At 36.3% G+C, this 17,816-nt stretch overlaps 1 protein-coding gene across 3 annotated transcripts in view; it reads right to left on the bottom strand.

The window, feature by feature from the left end:
* LOC140143613 (mitochondrial Rho GTPase 1-A-like) overlaps nt 1–17,816 on the bottom strand; it is a 52,111-nt gene that overhangs the window by 25,987 nt on the left and 8,308 nt on the right. For all 3 annotated transcript variants that reach the window (XM_072165426.1, XM_072165427.1, XM_072165428.1), the window contains exons 2-8: nt 12,565–12,655; nt 10,063–10,124; nt 9,677–9,758; nt 7,817–7,860; nt 6,391–6,606; nt 5,666–5,866; nt 3,154–3,262 (exon numbers count right to left, since the gene is read on the bottom strand). In XM_072165426.1, coding sequence (XP_072021527.1) covers nt 3,154–3,262; nt 5,666–5,866; nt 6,391–6,606; nt 7,817–7,860; nt 9,677–9,758; nt 10,063–10,124; nt 12,565–12,607 — 757 coding nt within the window. In that variant the 5' untranslated portion in view covers nt 12,608–12,655. The remainder of the gene's footprint in view (nt 1–3,153; nt 3,263–5,665; nt 5,867–6,390; nt 6,607–7,816; nt 7,861–9,676; nt 9,759–10,062; nt 10,125–12,564; nt 12,656–17,816) is intronic.

Below are 17,816 nucleotides of genomic sequence, written 5' to 3'. Positions count from 1 at the left end.
GTGTCATATTACATAGAGCAATGACCGAAACTTTGTTGTTTATTTCATTAACTTGAATATTCCTCTAATTTCAAGCTTTATTGCGAAAATGAATACAAAAGCAGACTTGCCGGGCAGCTTGCAAAGTACAGGAAGCAAGGCTTGTTACATGTTTCCGTGTGGGATCACATAACTGCGAACCCTGAGCTTACGTCACAAGCATTCCCAAGGTCATAGACGATTGATTTGGGTGCTTTTTGGGCCCCTTAAAAAAGACCAAAAATGTATTGATTTTTAAAATTTTTTAGCTTTACTGGCCATCAAAAACAATTGGAAAAAAATGTTTTTAGTATCCCGACATCATAAGCTTTCCACATATAACTTTATTTTCAATGAGTTTCACCTTTAAAGAATTAAATACATCAAAATTAAAAAACAATTAAATTTAGGCAAGGAAAAAACAGTTCTATGGGCCCAACCAATCTAGAGTTTGCATTTTGGAGATTTGTTTTTTGACTATGACTTAGAAGTGGATTAATTTTAACTGAATTAAACAAATGTCAAAAACTGTTTTCAAGCATTGTTAAGATTTTCAAGCTTTATGTTATTTGTTAGGACCAACTAGCCTCTTCAAAAAAAAAAATTCTGACTGACCAACCCTACTTGATCGAAAGTGCCAGTAATAATAATAATAATAATAATAATAATAATAATANTAATAATAATAATAATGATAATANTCAGAAGATGAATAATAATAATAATAATAATAATAATAATTATAATAATAAATTTCATTTTAATATACAAAAAGTAATTGTACACAAGGTCATTCACCTTGGCAGCTCATTGCAATGTTATGTCTACTCTACAATGGAAATATGGCAGGGACAGGCCATCACAATAATCTATGCCTACCTTACAATGAAAATGTGTCAGACATATACACATGTCATTTCCTTGACCACAAGGAATATCCTGACTTTCCTGACCTTTTCAGACCAGACTAATTCATACACAGGAAATATCTGTGTGGGATGGAAGGAAGGGCACATTGTACTGTTGCGTGCTAACATTTGTTTCCACAGACTAAACAAACTTGTAACATTCAATTTGTAGGAAATGTGCAAATGTGGTCCAGTGTGAAGGAGAGGTTAATGAATTAAATTAAGTAACTTAGCAGAGGACAAAAGGACAATCAGGTCTATTAAAATTGGCAGCAGGCCAGCTGTTGCCTTCCTCAAATTGAGAAAAATTATTTTCTATGAAAATTTGTGTTTTGGTGCAAATTTGTTATCAAATCATAAATAAAGCCAAAAAAAATTGTGTTGCCTTTAGCAACCGACCCTAAATCCTGAAAAATAAGGGTCGCATTTCTTTTTTGAATGACGAATTTGGGCTATAAAGCGTCAAAATGAGTTGAAAATAAATAAAAGTGGGGAAATTTTGAGTTACAAAAAGTAGGAAATAGTAATTACCTGAAAACTGGCATCCCTGATTATTTAATATTAACCCTAACAAGGAACATGCTTTATTGCTATCGGAAGGCAGAGAAGGAACGAAAAAGGAGAGAAGATGTAGAAAGATTTCACTTGGCACCCCCGGGAATTGACCCCGGGACCCCTCGGGTGCCACACACATGAGTCGCTTGCCCCGCCAGCGACTTGGTGCCCATAAATGACTTGGGGTGATTGCGCAATGGCATCACATGGAATGCATGCATGCGCAGTGGTTTTCTTTGTAAGATTTTGTAAGATTTATAGGCGTTAGGGTTAAGGGATCTAAAATGAGCGTTTATTGCGTTTCGACAGTATTTTTTGTGGGACATGAGAGCACCTCAGACCTATCGAATTGCATTCTGAATACGAAGCATGTCTTTTTTATATCAAATAATTTTCATTTTTTGAAAATCACAATAAGATATGGATTTTTTTCCCAAAAAGACCTAATTTTTTTTGGTGTTTTGGGAAAAAAATCCATATCTTCAATACGAAAGGTCAAAATTTTCAATTGATGGTCGGCTTTTCATACCACCTACATACACTTTAAGTATAAATCATCAGATTTAGATTTATAAAGTTTACTTCAAGTACTGTTAAATATCAAAAATATCAATTTTAATGATTTGCCATAAAATGTGTATTAAATTGCAATTTCAAAAATCAAAATTATTTGATATCAGAATGACATTCTTCAGTATTCAGAATGCAATTCGATATGTCTGATGTGCTCTAATGTCCCAAAATAAATACTGTCCAAACATTCATACCCCATCCCTTAAGTGAGGATTTTTAAAACCTGAAGGTTTGCATTGAATAGCTAACATTTAACACAGTAATGTATTTGTGGCATGGACTCTTAATGTCTGAACATCATGAGAGTTGAAATGAAAATAAATAGACTTCAACATTAGGGACCAACCTGATCAGTCACATCTAGTGTGATGTCATCTGATCAGGTTGGTCCCTAGCAGTTAAAAACAAAACAAAAAAAAACATCAAGGGACAAACAAGTGACAGCAAGGAAGTTTCTTGAAAGCATTCCTAGTATGCGAAATAAACAAGTTTAATTTAAATTAATTTCATTTTATTACCACTACATATGAATCTACAATTCTATATCATGAGAATTATTTTTAGTGTATTTTGACAAAATTATGAGCATTTTTTTTGGCTTATGAATATATACATCTATCTTCTTTACTATCTATCTATCTTCTTTACATGGAAATATCTGAAAATTACTGTGCAAATAACTTTGCACAGTAATTAAAAAATTTACAAGCTTGGTTTGCCGACAACCACTTTAGAAAAATAGTCCTCCCACCATAATCCTGACTCTGACCCTAGTTTCTTAATCCTAACTGCTAATCCCTACCCTGATCCTCAATTCCACCCCTTAATCCTAACTCCTAATCCCTACCCTGATCCTCAATTCCACCCTAAACACAATCCTATCCTCAAACCTAACCTTATGTGATCCCAGCACAAGGTAGTTTCCAGTAGGTTCAGCATACAAGGTCACCGACACAGCCTAGACACCAGTCATTGTTTTTGTCATTAAGAAAATATTCCAAACATCAACACAATAATACACAGAAGCAAACTAATAGAGGAAGTGCATTGAATATTGTGTTAACTCCTTGCTTCCTGCATATATCTGACTGACACTTACCTATTTGCGTGAGCCCATTATTTTGAACACCTTCGGGGATATTTTTCCTAACTACAGCTTTGACGTCGTCTAATGCTTGAGGCTGCAGGGGTGCATTAAAACATCGCCTCTGTGGAGATAATAGATTAAAGCAAGCAATACAAAGAATTTGAAAAACAAACTTCAAGGATGTACCAGTAATCTTATCTTGTTAAACTCTAATATTTTTTATCAGGTTGACAGACAATCGTTATCATGCATGTAACAAATATGGTCATTTCGAAGAGCAAAAAGTCCCGGTCTGAAAATTGTCACAGTTGGAGGGAAACAGGATCCAAGGATGATTAAATAATTTAGATTCTTTCCATTAAGGTGTGTCAGAATACTCATGGTCGTTCAACTCCAAAAAGTCAAAGAAGATTTAAATGGGTACGGAATGCAAAACATGCACATTAAAAAATTGCTTAATGTATTGTGGCTCTTGAGATTTGTGTTGTTTTATGAAGATGTTTCATTTTGACACTCTTTACATCATAATTCAAGAACCATAAGACCTACAAAAGTGTAACTGTGATATTTGAATTATTCATCAAGCCCATTTCAGAATGACTACAACAATTTTCACCATTACTATTCACAAGATACCAATTCACAACAACAACTAACTACTCTAACTGGACTTAAGGGCTGGGGTATGAGCGTTTGGACAGTATTTATTTTGGGACATCAGAGCACATCAGACATATCGAATTGCATTCTGAATACGAAGAATGTCATTCTGATATCAAATAATTTTGATTTTTTGAAATTGCAATTTAATACACATTTTATGGCAAATCATTAAAATTGATATTTTTGATATTTAACAGTACTTGAAGTAAACTTTATAAATCTGATGATTTATACTTAAAGTGTATGTAGGTGGGATGAAAAGCCGACGATCAATTGAAAATTTTGACCTTTCGTATTGAAGATATGGATTTTTTTTTTTTTCCCAAAACACCAAAAAAAAATTAGGTCTTTTTGGGAAAAAAATCCATATCTTCAATATGAAAGGTCAAAATTTTCAATTGACTGTCGGCTTTTCCTCCCTGCTACATACACTTAAAGAATATATCATTAGATTTATATAATTTGCTTCGAGGACTGTTAAATAAAAAAAATTTGAAAAATATCAAATTCTTATCATTTGTCATAAAATTTGTATTATATTGTGATTTTCAAAAATGAAAATTATTTGATATCAGAAAGACATGCTTCAGTATTCAGAATGCAATTCGATAGGTCCGAGGTGCTCTCATGTCCCACAAAAAATACTGTCGAAGCATAATAAACGATCATTTTAGATCCCTTAAGAATTTACCTCATCTTATTTTTGGAACAAGCTTTTTATGCAATAAATTGCTTAATTTTTTTGTCAGGAATCTGTAGTTGCAGGGGAGTGCATTAGCATAGCGGCTCTGTCCTCAACTTGCACAATTAGTGGTCACAGGTTCAAGCCTTGACCGTTCCCAAACAACTTTATGTGCATTTGGTTTCCAGTCAGTACTTGCAGGTTTTCTCTTGCTTCCTCCTGCATCTAAAACTGGACTTTCTTTCCTGAGTATGTTGGTCTGCCTTGTCTCCCATATTGGTTATGATATATATAGGTACTGGGAAATGGTGCAAATAGTAATGAATCCCAAGTATCCAACCCAACTCTCAATAGTTTAAAATCACAAATATTGCAAACTCTCAGTAATTTCAACAGGCTAAAATGTCATAGTCATATTTATAGACTGCATAAACTTCAGCTGTTTGAGACAAGTTTTGAAATTCAGGAAGGCCACATGCCCATTGACCAAGTCCATTTAATGCTCTGCATGCTGGCCATAGGCTTCAACGAAAAGTCAAAGCTTTCTCAAAATATCAAAAAACCACTGAACCAATACTAGGCTTGTTTGTACTCATTTTAATGCATTTTCATGCTGATTCAAAATATGGTAATGAAAGTTTACAATTCTGAAACTTGAATTAAAAAGTTGAAACTTGATGTCTGCAGTTGACACCCATATAGAGAGAGTTCAATTTTTAAATTGATGGCTCAACACTGTATCAATTTTAAAGCACTCCTGTTCCTGTTTACCTTTGTCATAAAGGAAAGTAATTCATAGTCAGGCTTGGATATCTCTCTCCCAACCCAGTGGCAGGCAGTCCATGTATGTGTATCTCTCAGTGACTTCAAATGGGCTATATTCCATTTAAAATCTACACTATTCATGTGGAAGATTTGGGAAATATATTCCACAGGGGCAGTGTGAATTTCAAATGGAATTGGCACATTAGGCAGCTCCATTTGGATTTCATACATCTCCCTGAGAAAGATTCAACCTGAATCTTCCACAGAGGGAGGGTGAGATTTAATGGAGCTGCCTAATGTGTTCATTCCATTTAAAATTCATACTCCCCTTGTGAAACATATTTCCAAAATCTTCCACAGGTTAAGTGTGGAGTTAAAATGGAATAGCCCAATACAGCCACCAACATGACTTACCTGAAACAGGTTCAGCTCATAGTCATTTAGAATGCCATCGTTGTCTAGATCGCATATATTGAAGATTCTACATAGCGCCCTCTTGCATTCCGGTTTTAATTCTTTGTCCTCTGCCGAGTAAAGTGGACCTGTTGGATGCAGCACAGCTTTCTGGGCATAGAAAAACACCTCCGAGATATTCTTGAGATTTCTTGCTGAACACTGGGGAGATTGAGAAAATATAAAAAGAACTTTGCTGCTAGAGGGCCTGACTCAAACCCACGGCCCTCTCTGTTCATGAAGCGATGCTGTAACCGCTGAGCTATAGCAACTCATGTGGCTAGAGGGACTCAAACCCACGGCCCTCTCTGTTCATGAAGCGATGCTGTAACCACTGAGCTATAGCAACTCATGTGGCTAGGAAGTGAGTTATTTACCTATACCTCTACAGTATGGAGACTCATAATTGATTGAGGGGTGCTAAAATTGGTCAATTTGGCATCCCCGGTAAAATGCGCCCAAGGCACATGCGACACACCCCACAAATGTTGGCTCCCTCCCCTAGACTGTGGCCCTGGACATGTGCCCACTCTTCTACTTCATAAGTTATAGAAGGTCTGTATATATTAATTTGGTATTAGTAATTTGGTATTCTTCTACTTCATGGGTTATAGGTCTGTATATAGTAATTTGGTATTTGGCAGTATGTGGAAATTGTGATGTGAAATTAATAAAAGCGCCCTCACCTCTACACAGGTTTCAATCTCGGCATAGTCGTTCATTATAGGCACCACATTCTCTAGGCTGTTGGAGTCTCCTAGGTCAGATTTATTACCAACTAAGATGACAGGTGTGGTATGCTCGGCACCCAGAGTGTTACGTATTAATGGCAGCCAGTATTCCGTTATACTATCTATAGTTTCCTGTTTACTGATGGCGTATACGATGCAGATTACATCGGCCTACGAGATAATGGTACGAAGATTATAGTTAATGGTTTACATCATTGGGTTAGTGCAAAGAGAAGAGATATAATTATCGGATTAACTACCATAGCAATAGGGTAAAACAATTTTTGAATATATCCCACTTCAATAGTACGTTCACACGGTACCTCTGCTGTGAACCATATCATGCTGATCACTCGCACCTGTAAGATTAATATCTTTGAAAAGAACGGTATTGTATTCAATTTATGATTGCAGACATACACAGGTGATGAGTGCAACCTGCTTGTAGTGCAGCGCAATATATTCAAAAATTGTTTTCACCTATTGCTAAGGTAGTTAATCCAATTATTACATCACTTCTACGGCAAATTGTATGCACACAGGAATGTGCCATTTTCATAATTGGGGTATTCTAGCTGAAATCCATACACCCCTATAGAATACAGGACCTGAATCTCCCACACAGGGGGTGTAGATTTCAAATGGTGTCACCCATTCAGGTAACCCATTTGAAATTCACACTCCCTGTGGAGAAAATTAAAGTCATGTCTTGGTATTTTCTATGCGGATAAAATCAGCTGGAACTGGCACTGTACAAACCAAAAGGCATTTCATGAGGGTGTCCCCTTTGACAGACGTACGAAATGGATGGAAAGACCCCGACCGAAAGAATTGCTTATGGGTCACCACAGATCAAATAGAGAATATCAACTTTTTTTTTTTCAAATGAGGTGCTGTGACATTTACATGGCAACTATTACAGGGTGTTTCTGAGAGAACTGTAGTCAGAAAAGTTCATTTGTGAGTACTTTAATGTCACAACAAAATAGTATACAAATATTGACTGCTTTATATTCGGGACATGGTTAAGATTAAAACCATGCTATGACCCGAGGCGCAGCATGGTTTTAAGATCACCGCAATGGATTGGATATGTGGATGTTGCGATTGCACAGTTTGATCGAGACGCAGGTGACCGGTCCATAGTTCATTTTCATGACCGGTCCATAGTTCATTTGAGGGCATAGTTAATTCAATGACTGCACTTTCAACCAATCAGATGACAGGAATCTATATATGAGTTATATAATATGAAATATTGTATGTTACAGTGTTACATCTCATCACAATTAGATGACAATTATACAAAAGGCTGCCTTTTGAGACATGACAGTATATGAAGCAGAGCACGCTAATTCTTGTAGACTTAAAATAAACATACCCTTTCTATTTCTTCTAACAGAATTTCATCGCCTTGTTCCCTTGCTGAGAAAAAAAGGGAGAGAAAATATTAAAAAAACATTTCAGAGCCAACAAATTTAAAACTTGGTTAAAATTAAAATATCTGTGAAATTTTTGTTATCTTTGCTTTAAAACTAAGTCTGACTTTCCTACCTAAATATTCTGAATGGACAATAAGGCCGTGTGTCCTGAACTCGCCACCCTTTGCGTTACATGACAAATATTATGAATTTTTACACCAACCGGGTTTCTAAATAGATTATCTCGACAATCATCAACCCTAAACTAGCAAAAGTATACATTTTTAGAAAGCTGAAGGCATAAGCAATTCAAATATATACATTTCAACTCATTATACAGGGTGACCTGCAAGTTATACAGGGTGGAATAAAAAAGATTTTGATAAAAAATGGGTCACACAATGCATTGCTTATTACCAACTTTAAGTAATAAACTGGAAGTAAACAACATTCATTTGGTTAGAGGATATGGAAAGCCAACTGACTTTGGAAGAAACCGAAATCACAGCTGTTTGGTAATCTCGGAATATAGGGTGTCCCAAAGTATGTTAGATTTTTTTTACAATTCAACATATTTTGAACCTAAACATTTTCCCCCTAACCCATACAGAAAAAAATATGTCCATATTTAGATTCCTCGTCAAATTTTCCTTCAGAAAATCTATACTTTGACTATGATAGGATAGGTAATTAAAATTTTACAGTAACTTTTAGATTTTGAAGACATCTGCATTACTTACTACAGTGTTTAATATGACAACGGGTAGTTTTGTATGGAAAAGTTTGTATTTTCTAGACTAAACCAATCATAAATGATTAAAAACAATTTGTAGAATTGTTTAGCTGTAAGACCATGAGTCTTTTAGATGCTAAATAGAGTCCAAATCCAATTTACAGCCTTTACAGAAGCAGATTACGCACTAAAAATACCAATCCCATAGAGTTTGTGTGTACCACATCCCCACCACCACATCCCCACCACCGCCACCCTGCCCATTCTGAATTCTATGAAGCACAGTGTTAGTATTAAAAAGGTCCAAGTATTTCTTTTTACAGGGTTGAAAGTGCACTTTATTTAGCAATAAAATGATACTACAAGCATGACAATAACTTCTTGCTTGAGAGATATCATCATTTGTTTTGAGTCGACTTTGGCAAAATGTAACATCGACACCTTTTTTTGGTGGCGAGCTCAAGACACACGACCATAAATGAACTGTAAAATACTGATACTTCTCATCATAGAATAATATAGATACAGATGATTCACCAACAAGCTAAGTCCAACATCATTTGTTAATGATGGCCAATTGTTCATGAAGTGTGCACATGAAAATGCTATGAAAACTTGTATCGTCTTGTACCATCAATTACTTGACTGTACTATACAATGTTAGTTTACTAAATTCAAATGCTTAAGGTAACTGACTTAAGGTAACTACACCCTTGAAGGAAAATCTTCCTTGTCAAATCAATCAGGTCTATTCATTTAAATCTTTAATTATAACAAAGAAAAATATTCCCCACCTAAGAGTCTTATGGTTTTCTATATTTTTAGAAAATTTCCTAAATTATGGCAGTTTTTAATTTTATTTTAGCCCACAAGGAAGGTGCTTTGGTTACCGAAACTGTCAGGGGTGGTAAATAAGCTTAATACTTAAAAAGCTGGTGATTTTACTAATGCGCACGGGGCTTTGAGACGAACTACTGAATTAAGATGACCTAACCATAGAACCTTCTCTGTTGGCTAAAATAAATTCCAGAATTTGGACAATATAGTGTTTCTAGATCAAATCAAGAAAACACAAAATTTTACTTACTTGAAAAATCAACAATATGAGTTGGTACTTTCTCTGGTGTTACATCAGGTGGAATGGTAATTTCTTCAGCTCTAGCAGGAACCTGGAGGCAAAAATTGATTCCGAGTATGTTACTTCAACAATTCACTACCCCATTTAATTAGTGCAACAGCAGATTATTTATATGGTAAAAACAGTGCATTGTGGGTAGCAGCTTTACCATTCAGTTAATAGTAAAACAACAGAGCTCAACAAATAAAGGTAATTTATTACACCATGGATCAAGTTCATATTTTTATCAACTGGCGTTGGTCTGTTTGCTCACAACATTGAGACGAGCTGGCAACTTGTTTACCTCATCATCTGCCTCCGAGTCAGTAAAAAAATGTAATGTTAAAAATACACACCTCATCTTCAGGAAATTCATCACTGACCAGAGTCAATATCAGGGATGTCTTGCCCACAGAACCTGCAATCAGACACAAAGGAAGGAACATATTAGTGTGCTGGTCCAATCATAACACATCTAGTATTTTCAACCTCACATTGAAACCCATCACCTAAACATTTTTATTTTAAGTGTTGAGTTCAGGGCTGGGTTATGAACGTTTGGAAAAGTATTTTTTCTGGGACACGAAAGCACATCTGAATACAAAGAATGTCAATATACATTTTATGGCAAATGATTAAATAATTTATTTGTGGAAACTTTGATAGGCAGGCTAATGTCACTGTTGTCACACCACTACTTCACCAGTTAGACAGGCCCGAGATTTTTTGTTAGGGGTGCTGATTTTGAAAAAGTGGACTTTTTTCCAGGGGTGGGGGTAATTTTATGAAAAGTGAACTTTCTTCCCCAAACTTGGACCCTTTTTTTACCAACAAAGCTTTAAAAATCTGATTTTTTTGGCTCACTATGCTAGCAAATTCTTAAGTTTTGGGACTTCTTGTATATGTTGCAAAATACGGGGGCGGGGGATCGCACCCCCCCCCCCACAATCCCCCCTCCTGACTTGGCTCTGCAATTATGGGGGCAGGGGATCGCACCCCCCAATCCCCCCTCCTGACTTGGTTCTGCAGTTAGATTTGGACCTTCTTAAAACAAGGAGACTGTTCATATGTCAGTGTGCAATGTTCCACAAATGTCAACTTTCCAAGCTGTAACATCAAGATCAGTCCAAGCCTTCCAGTCAGCAGCACTCCCTGCCTGCAGTTAGGGTTTTATACAGCCCTCTGCAGTCCACCAGGTTAGCATCTAGACTCACACATCTTGTACATATTGGCACCTCTGCACCTGTGTTATGAGCACATTTCTCCTTGGACAAGCATTGCTTTCTAGGAGTATACAGACTGGAGACTTTGAATCAAGGTTTGCAGGGCACATAGTGAAAATATCAGGAGCTACACTATGTGCTTTCCATGAATGACAGTCACAAATGACAGTATCCGTGCTTGTACTATCCAATATTTGAATGGGGATTGCGGACATGAGAACATCAATGGCAGAAATTCACCTTGTAATATTGCAACATTTGCCTAGGTGCAGGGACTGACTTTTGAACAGAGCGAGAGCTATCATGCTCCTTAAATCTGATATAGGAGAGTTGATTTTTAGCTCTCCTTAGTTGACCATTTTCTCCTTACATTCTATTGTATATGCTCAAACAGCTCTCCTTGAAGGCTCCAGAAGAGCTATTCAGTGCTCTCCTGCAAATTCCAAAAGACAGTCCCTGATGATGCCCACAATGTTTTAGAAATTTAGATTTTTACACAATGAAATGTAAAGTATAAACTTACATACCATGCAAAAATCAATGTTTAAGGTGCGGTATTTGTGACAAAATCTGAGATTTTAGTAAAACAATGTGTCGTACGCGTGTTGTTTTCGCATACACTGTAAAAAGGAAATACTTTCTATTGCACCTCATTTTAATGGTGGATTAGCTTTGTTATCCTGGAAATACAAGTAGCAAAACAAGGTACAAAAGTCCTCAGAGGGTCTTAGGCTACATGCACAGAGAGCAAAAACAACTCATCACATAGCCAATTTTGATTTTGGATGGTGGATCCCTGGGCAACACACCTCCCAAATATTTCCCGGACAAGACCATTGAAACTAACAAAAAAGAATAGGTCCAGATCCTGATCCCCCTGTAAAACAAGCCATACCCGATGAGCACAAGGCTGCAAGATATCTTGCCAGCCCACCCTCACATCCGGAACGGGGTCTGTGCATAGACCTGGCCAGCTGCCCCCAAACACCATTAGTCTGGAGACGACCAACCGAACCCTCCCCCAGCTACAAAACTGGGTGGGTTGGGCGGGATTTTCAAACGAATTTGACCGCGTTAAAAAAAAAAGTGAATAAGGAGGAAAGAAAAACCCAGCGTAAAAAAAAAAACAGACACTCGCTAACAAGAGATCCGATTGGTCCGAGCAGCCTGGCAAGGTCGTAAGACAGCCAATCAAGAATGCTGAGGGAAAAACAAGCCCGCTGCAGTTACTACCTCACAAGGGTGACATTACTGATATGGCTGGAGCTGGGGCAATTAATATTAACCGGCTTACTCCCCCCGAACAGCAAGAAAAAAACCAGCCAAAACTAAACCAAACAGGGAGACCCCATGAGACCAAAAACGCTTTTGAATAGACAAGCTAAAAAAACGCAGTTTATTCAACCCAAAGTAGCAAAACAAGGTACAAAAGAGTACTTTTTCAACCCAAAGTAGCAAAACAATGTACAAAATGAGTACAGTACCGATACATAAGTTAAGTATTTTACCACCCAGCATTAACATATCAATTTAACAAGACAATGCTCCATACAAAAAGTGGCCTTAAGATCTTGAATTAGTATTAGTAAAGAAATCAAATCTTGCAAAATGTTTCTTAAAATGTTATTTACTTACTGTCTCCAAGTAAGAGGATACGAACATCCCTGTGCCCATACATAATTTGTTGCCAATGCTGAGACAAGATCTAAGCGACTGTGTCAAATCACTGTAAAAGGAAACAAAAGACAATCATGATAACAATAGATTCCCGGCCAAGATTCTTGTTGTCTGACAGCACTACTCCCCATTCCAGAAAACTACAGCACTATTTTTTTGGGATTAAAAAAATATCAAGTTCTGCCAAATCAAACATAACTCAATCCTATTCATTCATTTAGTCCAAACTGGAGATAAAAGAAAAAGTTCACTATTTTACTAATTTCTTGAAAAAAGAGCCAAAAACATGCATACTCAGCATGTTTTCTGATTATAGAGTCACAAAAATCAAAGTCTAAGTATTCAAAATCTTGAGTATATGCAAAAATTTTGGTATAATTTTCACTTTTTTGTGTGTACATTTGTGTAAATGGTTAAAAGTAAGCCAGGGATTTTCGGGCGGGCTTGCAGGTACCTGCCCGAGATTACAATACCCGGGCAGGAAATACCCTGCTCGGGTGCCCGAAATTTAAAAAAAAAAAAAAAATGGTTTTGTAGTGTCCCAGGACCTAGACCTAAATGATAGGATCATTCATGGTGGACCTAAAAAAAATAAAAGTATGACATGAATTCATACATTTTGTGTACAAATGATCAATTTTCATATAAAAAAACACAAAACATCATGCAATTTTTAGGTCAACCATGAATGATCCTAGTGTCTAGGTCTAGGGATACTACAAAACCGATAAAATATATAATTTTTTTTTGTTGCAATTTCGGGTACCGGTACCTGGTTACCCGCCCGAAAAATGCGACGGGTACCCGGGGCAAAATTACCCGAAAATCACACCCCTAGTATATAAGAATGAAGATTGAAACATGTCTTTTCCAAAAATTAGAATGCATATTATTAAAACTGAAATTAGTCTTACTCTTAGTACAAGTCTTTGGGCTTGATTATCACAGCATATGAAAAACACCCTAAAATCTGATGTTTTGGCCCTTATTTCCAAAAATTAGCCAAATATTAAAATTTAACTTACTGCTATAGCCAAAATAATAAATTCTCGATCATGAGCTACCTTCTGCGTCAGCGTATTTTTCAAAGAATAACACGATCGCGCGACCTGCATGACCGAACCTTGACCTTGCCTAGCAACGACAGTGTGATTGGTCAATTCTCAAAAGCTGTGTTTGCGCCAGAAGCGTCTGTCTTTGGCAAGTACATTGTAGTACGCTTTCAAGCAAATAACTGTGCATTCCCAAATTGGCTCTCATGATCGAGAATTTATTATTTTGGCTATAGTTAAAACTAACTAAAGCATTAGGATATTCTATGTTTCATTTGGCAAAACCGGATAACATTTTTTTAATCCCAAAACTTTACTTTCCGTATTTTTCTGGAATAGGGAGTGTTAATTTTGTGTAGCAAAAAGTGCTATGCAGTATTTATTTTGTGTTGCAATTCCTAAATTTTGCATACCGTACCAATTTTATTTCTTATTAAATAAACTCTCTCCAACCTCATGCTAGTAGCTACATGAAACCAAGGCAAAAATATTTGGCTGAAACTTTTGTTTTAGATGCTGGGATTCCCATGATTTTTAAAGTCAAGTACGGTATTACACAACTTAGGTTGGTAAATTGGTAGGTAATATTGCATTTAAAGGGCATTTCCAATTGCAAGCAAACAGGGACATGACCCAAAACATGAAAAATGCTCAGAATTTGAAAACTGATATTGAAGTGCTAACAGCTATAATGGTTGGCGGTGATCAAATCTGGTTCACAAAATATCTGACAAAACAATCCCTAAAAATTTTGACTTCGGGGCATATATGTACATGTATCTTATTTTATCAATACCAAGAGAGTTGAGGCTGTGTGACAACAACACAGGAATGAGAATGATCATCCATGAAAAAAACCTGAAAAGTTTGAAAAAGCCTGAAAAAGTGTGTGAAAAGATATAGAACACAGCCAAAAGCTAGTTCCAATTCTCTTGGTCGGGGCCACATCACATATTTTTATTTGCAGAGAGTCAAACCTGGCACAATTATATAGTGTGATAGCTTGTAATACACTCCAGAGTTCAGTGAATGCGAATGTTGTTTTCACTCCAGTGCTATTGTCAGTCGGTTCATGCCCGGATGTGACCGACAGAATAATTGGAACTCACGGCTCCGACCGTATGTGTCGTTGCGATTTAGTGTGCATTCATCACCATATTCACATGCATATAGTCGTGGAGTGGACTTTTCGCTGCTCATAAAAATCACTCAAAAATCATCTTTTTAAATTTTCTTTGGACAAAAGCTGATGCGTAGAATAAGTTGAGCAATCACAGTATACGTATAACATCCCAAGCCTTTGGCAATGTATGGACCAAAGATTTTGTGCAGATAATTTTAGGCCTATATCAAAATGTATATTTTGGACGATTGTACAGCTATCGTTTCTACCCTATGACGTATGAAAGTATCTTGTTATCAAATTGTCAGCAAAAAACTGGTCATCGCTAGCATTTTTGATGAAGAAAAATGAGAATATTCATGCCGGGACAGGCCGAAAACCTTACCTCAATCGTAAAATCCACCCGATGCATGTCATAAATAAGACATTAGATTCATTGTTGTAGTGTCAGTGATTGTCTCTGTGTATTGTCCTTGCACCTGCAAGATGAGTTGTCAAGCTGAATTTATACTCCATCGCTGAAACACCACATGGAAATCACCTGCACGTGGCTGTTAAGAACTGAGCACGCTGACTGGTCCAAGTAGTTTTTTTAACCAATCAGGTTAGACATACTTCGCTTTTCGTGGTCGGATCTACATTACCCATGAAGGCTGTCTCGTTCATTGATTGGCTTCACGGTCGGGATAAATGGTTAATATACAACCAATGTGGATCAACAATTTTCTCACCAAACGGTCCCAACGTGTAGTGGTTGATGGAGAGGCATCCAGCTGGGTACCAGTAACATCAGGTGTCCCCCAAGGCACAGTGTTGGGTCCGCTACTATTTCTTAGCTTCATCATTGATTTGCCATCTGGAACAACATCGAAGACTAGGCTTTTCGCAGATGACTGCTTGATGTACCGGACCATAAATAACAGCAACGACTCTGCAGCCTTGCAACGAGACTTGGACTCTCTCCATCGTTGGTCCACCACGTGGAATATGAAGTTCAACACCGACAAGTGCCATACCATCAGGTTCACTCTCTGGCGTAACTTAATTAATACATGGTCATTTTCACGGTAAAGGGTGTAACTTTGGATTTTTAACATTTTAATCCGTAGTGTTCTAATAAAGCCACAGAATTCCATGATTTTTGGCCACATAAGGCATCTAGTTAGCAGCTACCTTGGGTAGCATAATCAGCTTTGGGAGTTACTGCGTTCAGTTTTAGCAGGCTTAAATGTACTTAATATTGCCATTTTGAAAAACTATAAAAAACAGTAACATTTTTGTAAAACCCTGTGTTTTCTTCAGTTAGTTCATGGATAATTTCTCTTATCCTGAAAGTACAGTCATATGTTCAGTAAACACTGCCACATTAGATTTAATTGTGAACAGCCCTGTATTTTTGAGAACCGGACTTCGATATTTGTTGTTTCGGAGGCTTCATTTTCCGTTAACAATTGTTAACAAACTTTGTGGGTGTAGCTTTGGTTCATAATTCTTGGTTATTTCTTCACTTCTTCTTGATTCATAACAGTTGTTATCTTAACTTGAAATGGGTAACAAAAATTAGTCGATTTGCAAGCTTTTAAAATTTTTATAAAATCTTGACTTCAAAGAGCCGTTTTCCGTTAACTTTTTGAAGCCTCCGAAACAAACTGTTCAGCAAGCTTGTGCAAATATAAATAAAAGAGCTCATCCAATCTATTTATCAAAATGTAGCAAAGTAGATCCTCAAGTCACATGTTTTTAAATCGTGGAGATATATATCACCGTTTGAAAATGGGACCCAATACAAACTTTCCGTTAACAATTGAAGCCTCCGAAACAAATGAAGCCTCCGAAACAACAATAAGATTAATTATCATCTATGCATATCTAAATTGGTGTGTTTCATACTGATATCTGCATTGTAATTATTACTTGATATGTGCAGAATGTCATAAATTAAAAAAAATTTTGACATTATGGTTAATGTTTGAAAATTATACTGATACCCAAAAAAGCCTGTTTCGGAGGCTTCACATGCAAAAAACACCATACTTAACAAATGGGTGAAAAAATTAACATGTGATAAATCTACAATATCTGCCACATAGAATCATTGATTCAATACACACAAGAAAATAACAGCTTAGATGATCCCAACACTGTTGTTTTAAAAAAAACTACTCCTGCAATGTTTAACAATTGTTAACATGAAGCCTCGAAAAAAAAAATGACTTGCTGTGATAATTTAATTTTTGTCACAACTGAAATTCAATACTTAGAAGCAAAGCATGAAAATTAGTAATTGTGATATTTTTTACCTATTTTTTTATGTCAACTTGTAGTAGTTAGCCAAATATTTTATTTTTATGATCACCTGTGTTGTTAACTGAAGCCTCCGAAACACAAATCGCTTGAATTGCCATTTCTAAAAATAACTCCAATTTCTGTGAAACTTGGCTGGGAGGTTCCTTTCATCAAGTAGTATTTGTACATGAAGTTAGACATTCAAATTATTTTAGGAACCCAATTAAAACTTAAAAAATATGTTTAAGGTTTAGAAATTTCCATTGTAAATGACACTTGATGTTAAAAATTTTCAAAACTGCAATTACAAACATAGCAAAACATGGTATAAAATTGAACTTATATCTGTTGACTTACTTTGGAATGGGATTTCACATGTACATGTATTCCAGCTTTCATGTCATAATTTTCTGAGGTTATGTAAAATACATTTTTTCTTAGATTTTAACAAAAATGTTATGGAAATGTCAATGTTTTTATTAGAAATCAAAAGGTTTAAGCCTTGAAACATTATTTTACTGGAATTTAAGTTGCTTCTATGCATGATTTCAGTAAACAGAAACATATTTAAGTGGTTTGAAATTTTGACCCTAAAAATCAAAAGTTACACCCTTTACTGTGAAAATGACCACATACTACCATATGGGAGAAAGTTTGCTGACCATGGTGCCTGACTACCCTTACCTTGGACTATCCTTATCCAACAACTTATCCTGGCAAAACCACATAAACACCATCACTGCTAAAGC

The sequence above is a fragment of the Amphiura filiformis genome, unplaced genomic scaffold, assembly GCF_039555335.1.
Source record: "Amphiura filiformis unplaced genomic scaffold, Afil_fr2py scaffold_24, whole genome shotgun sequence".
Lineage (NCBI taxonomy): Eukaryota > Metazoa > Echinodermata > Ophiuroidea > Amphilepidida > Amphiuridae > Amphiura > Amphiura filiformis.
The sequence above is the reverse complement of the archived record's forward strand: the minus strand, read 5'-3'. Positions and strand labels throughout refer to the sequence as shown.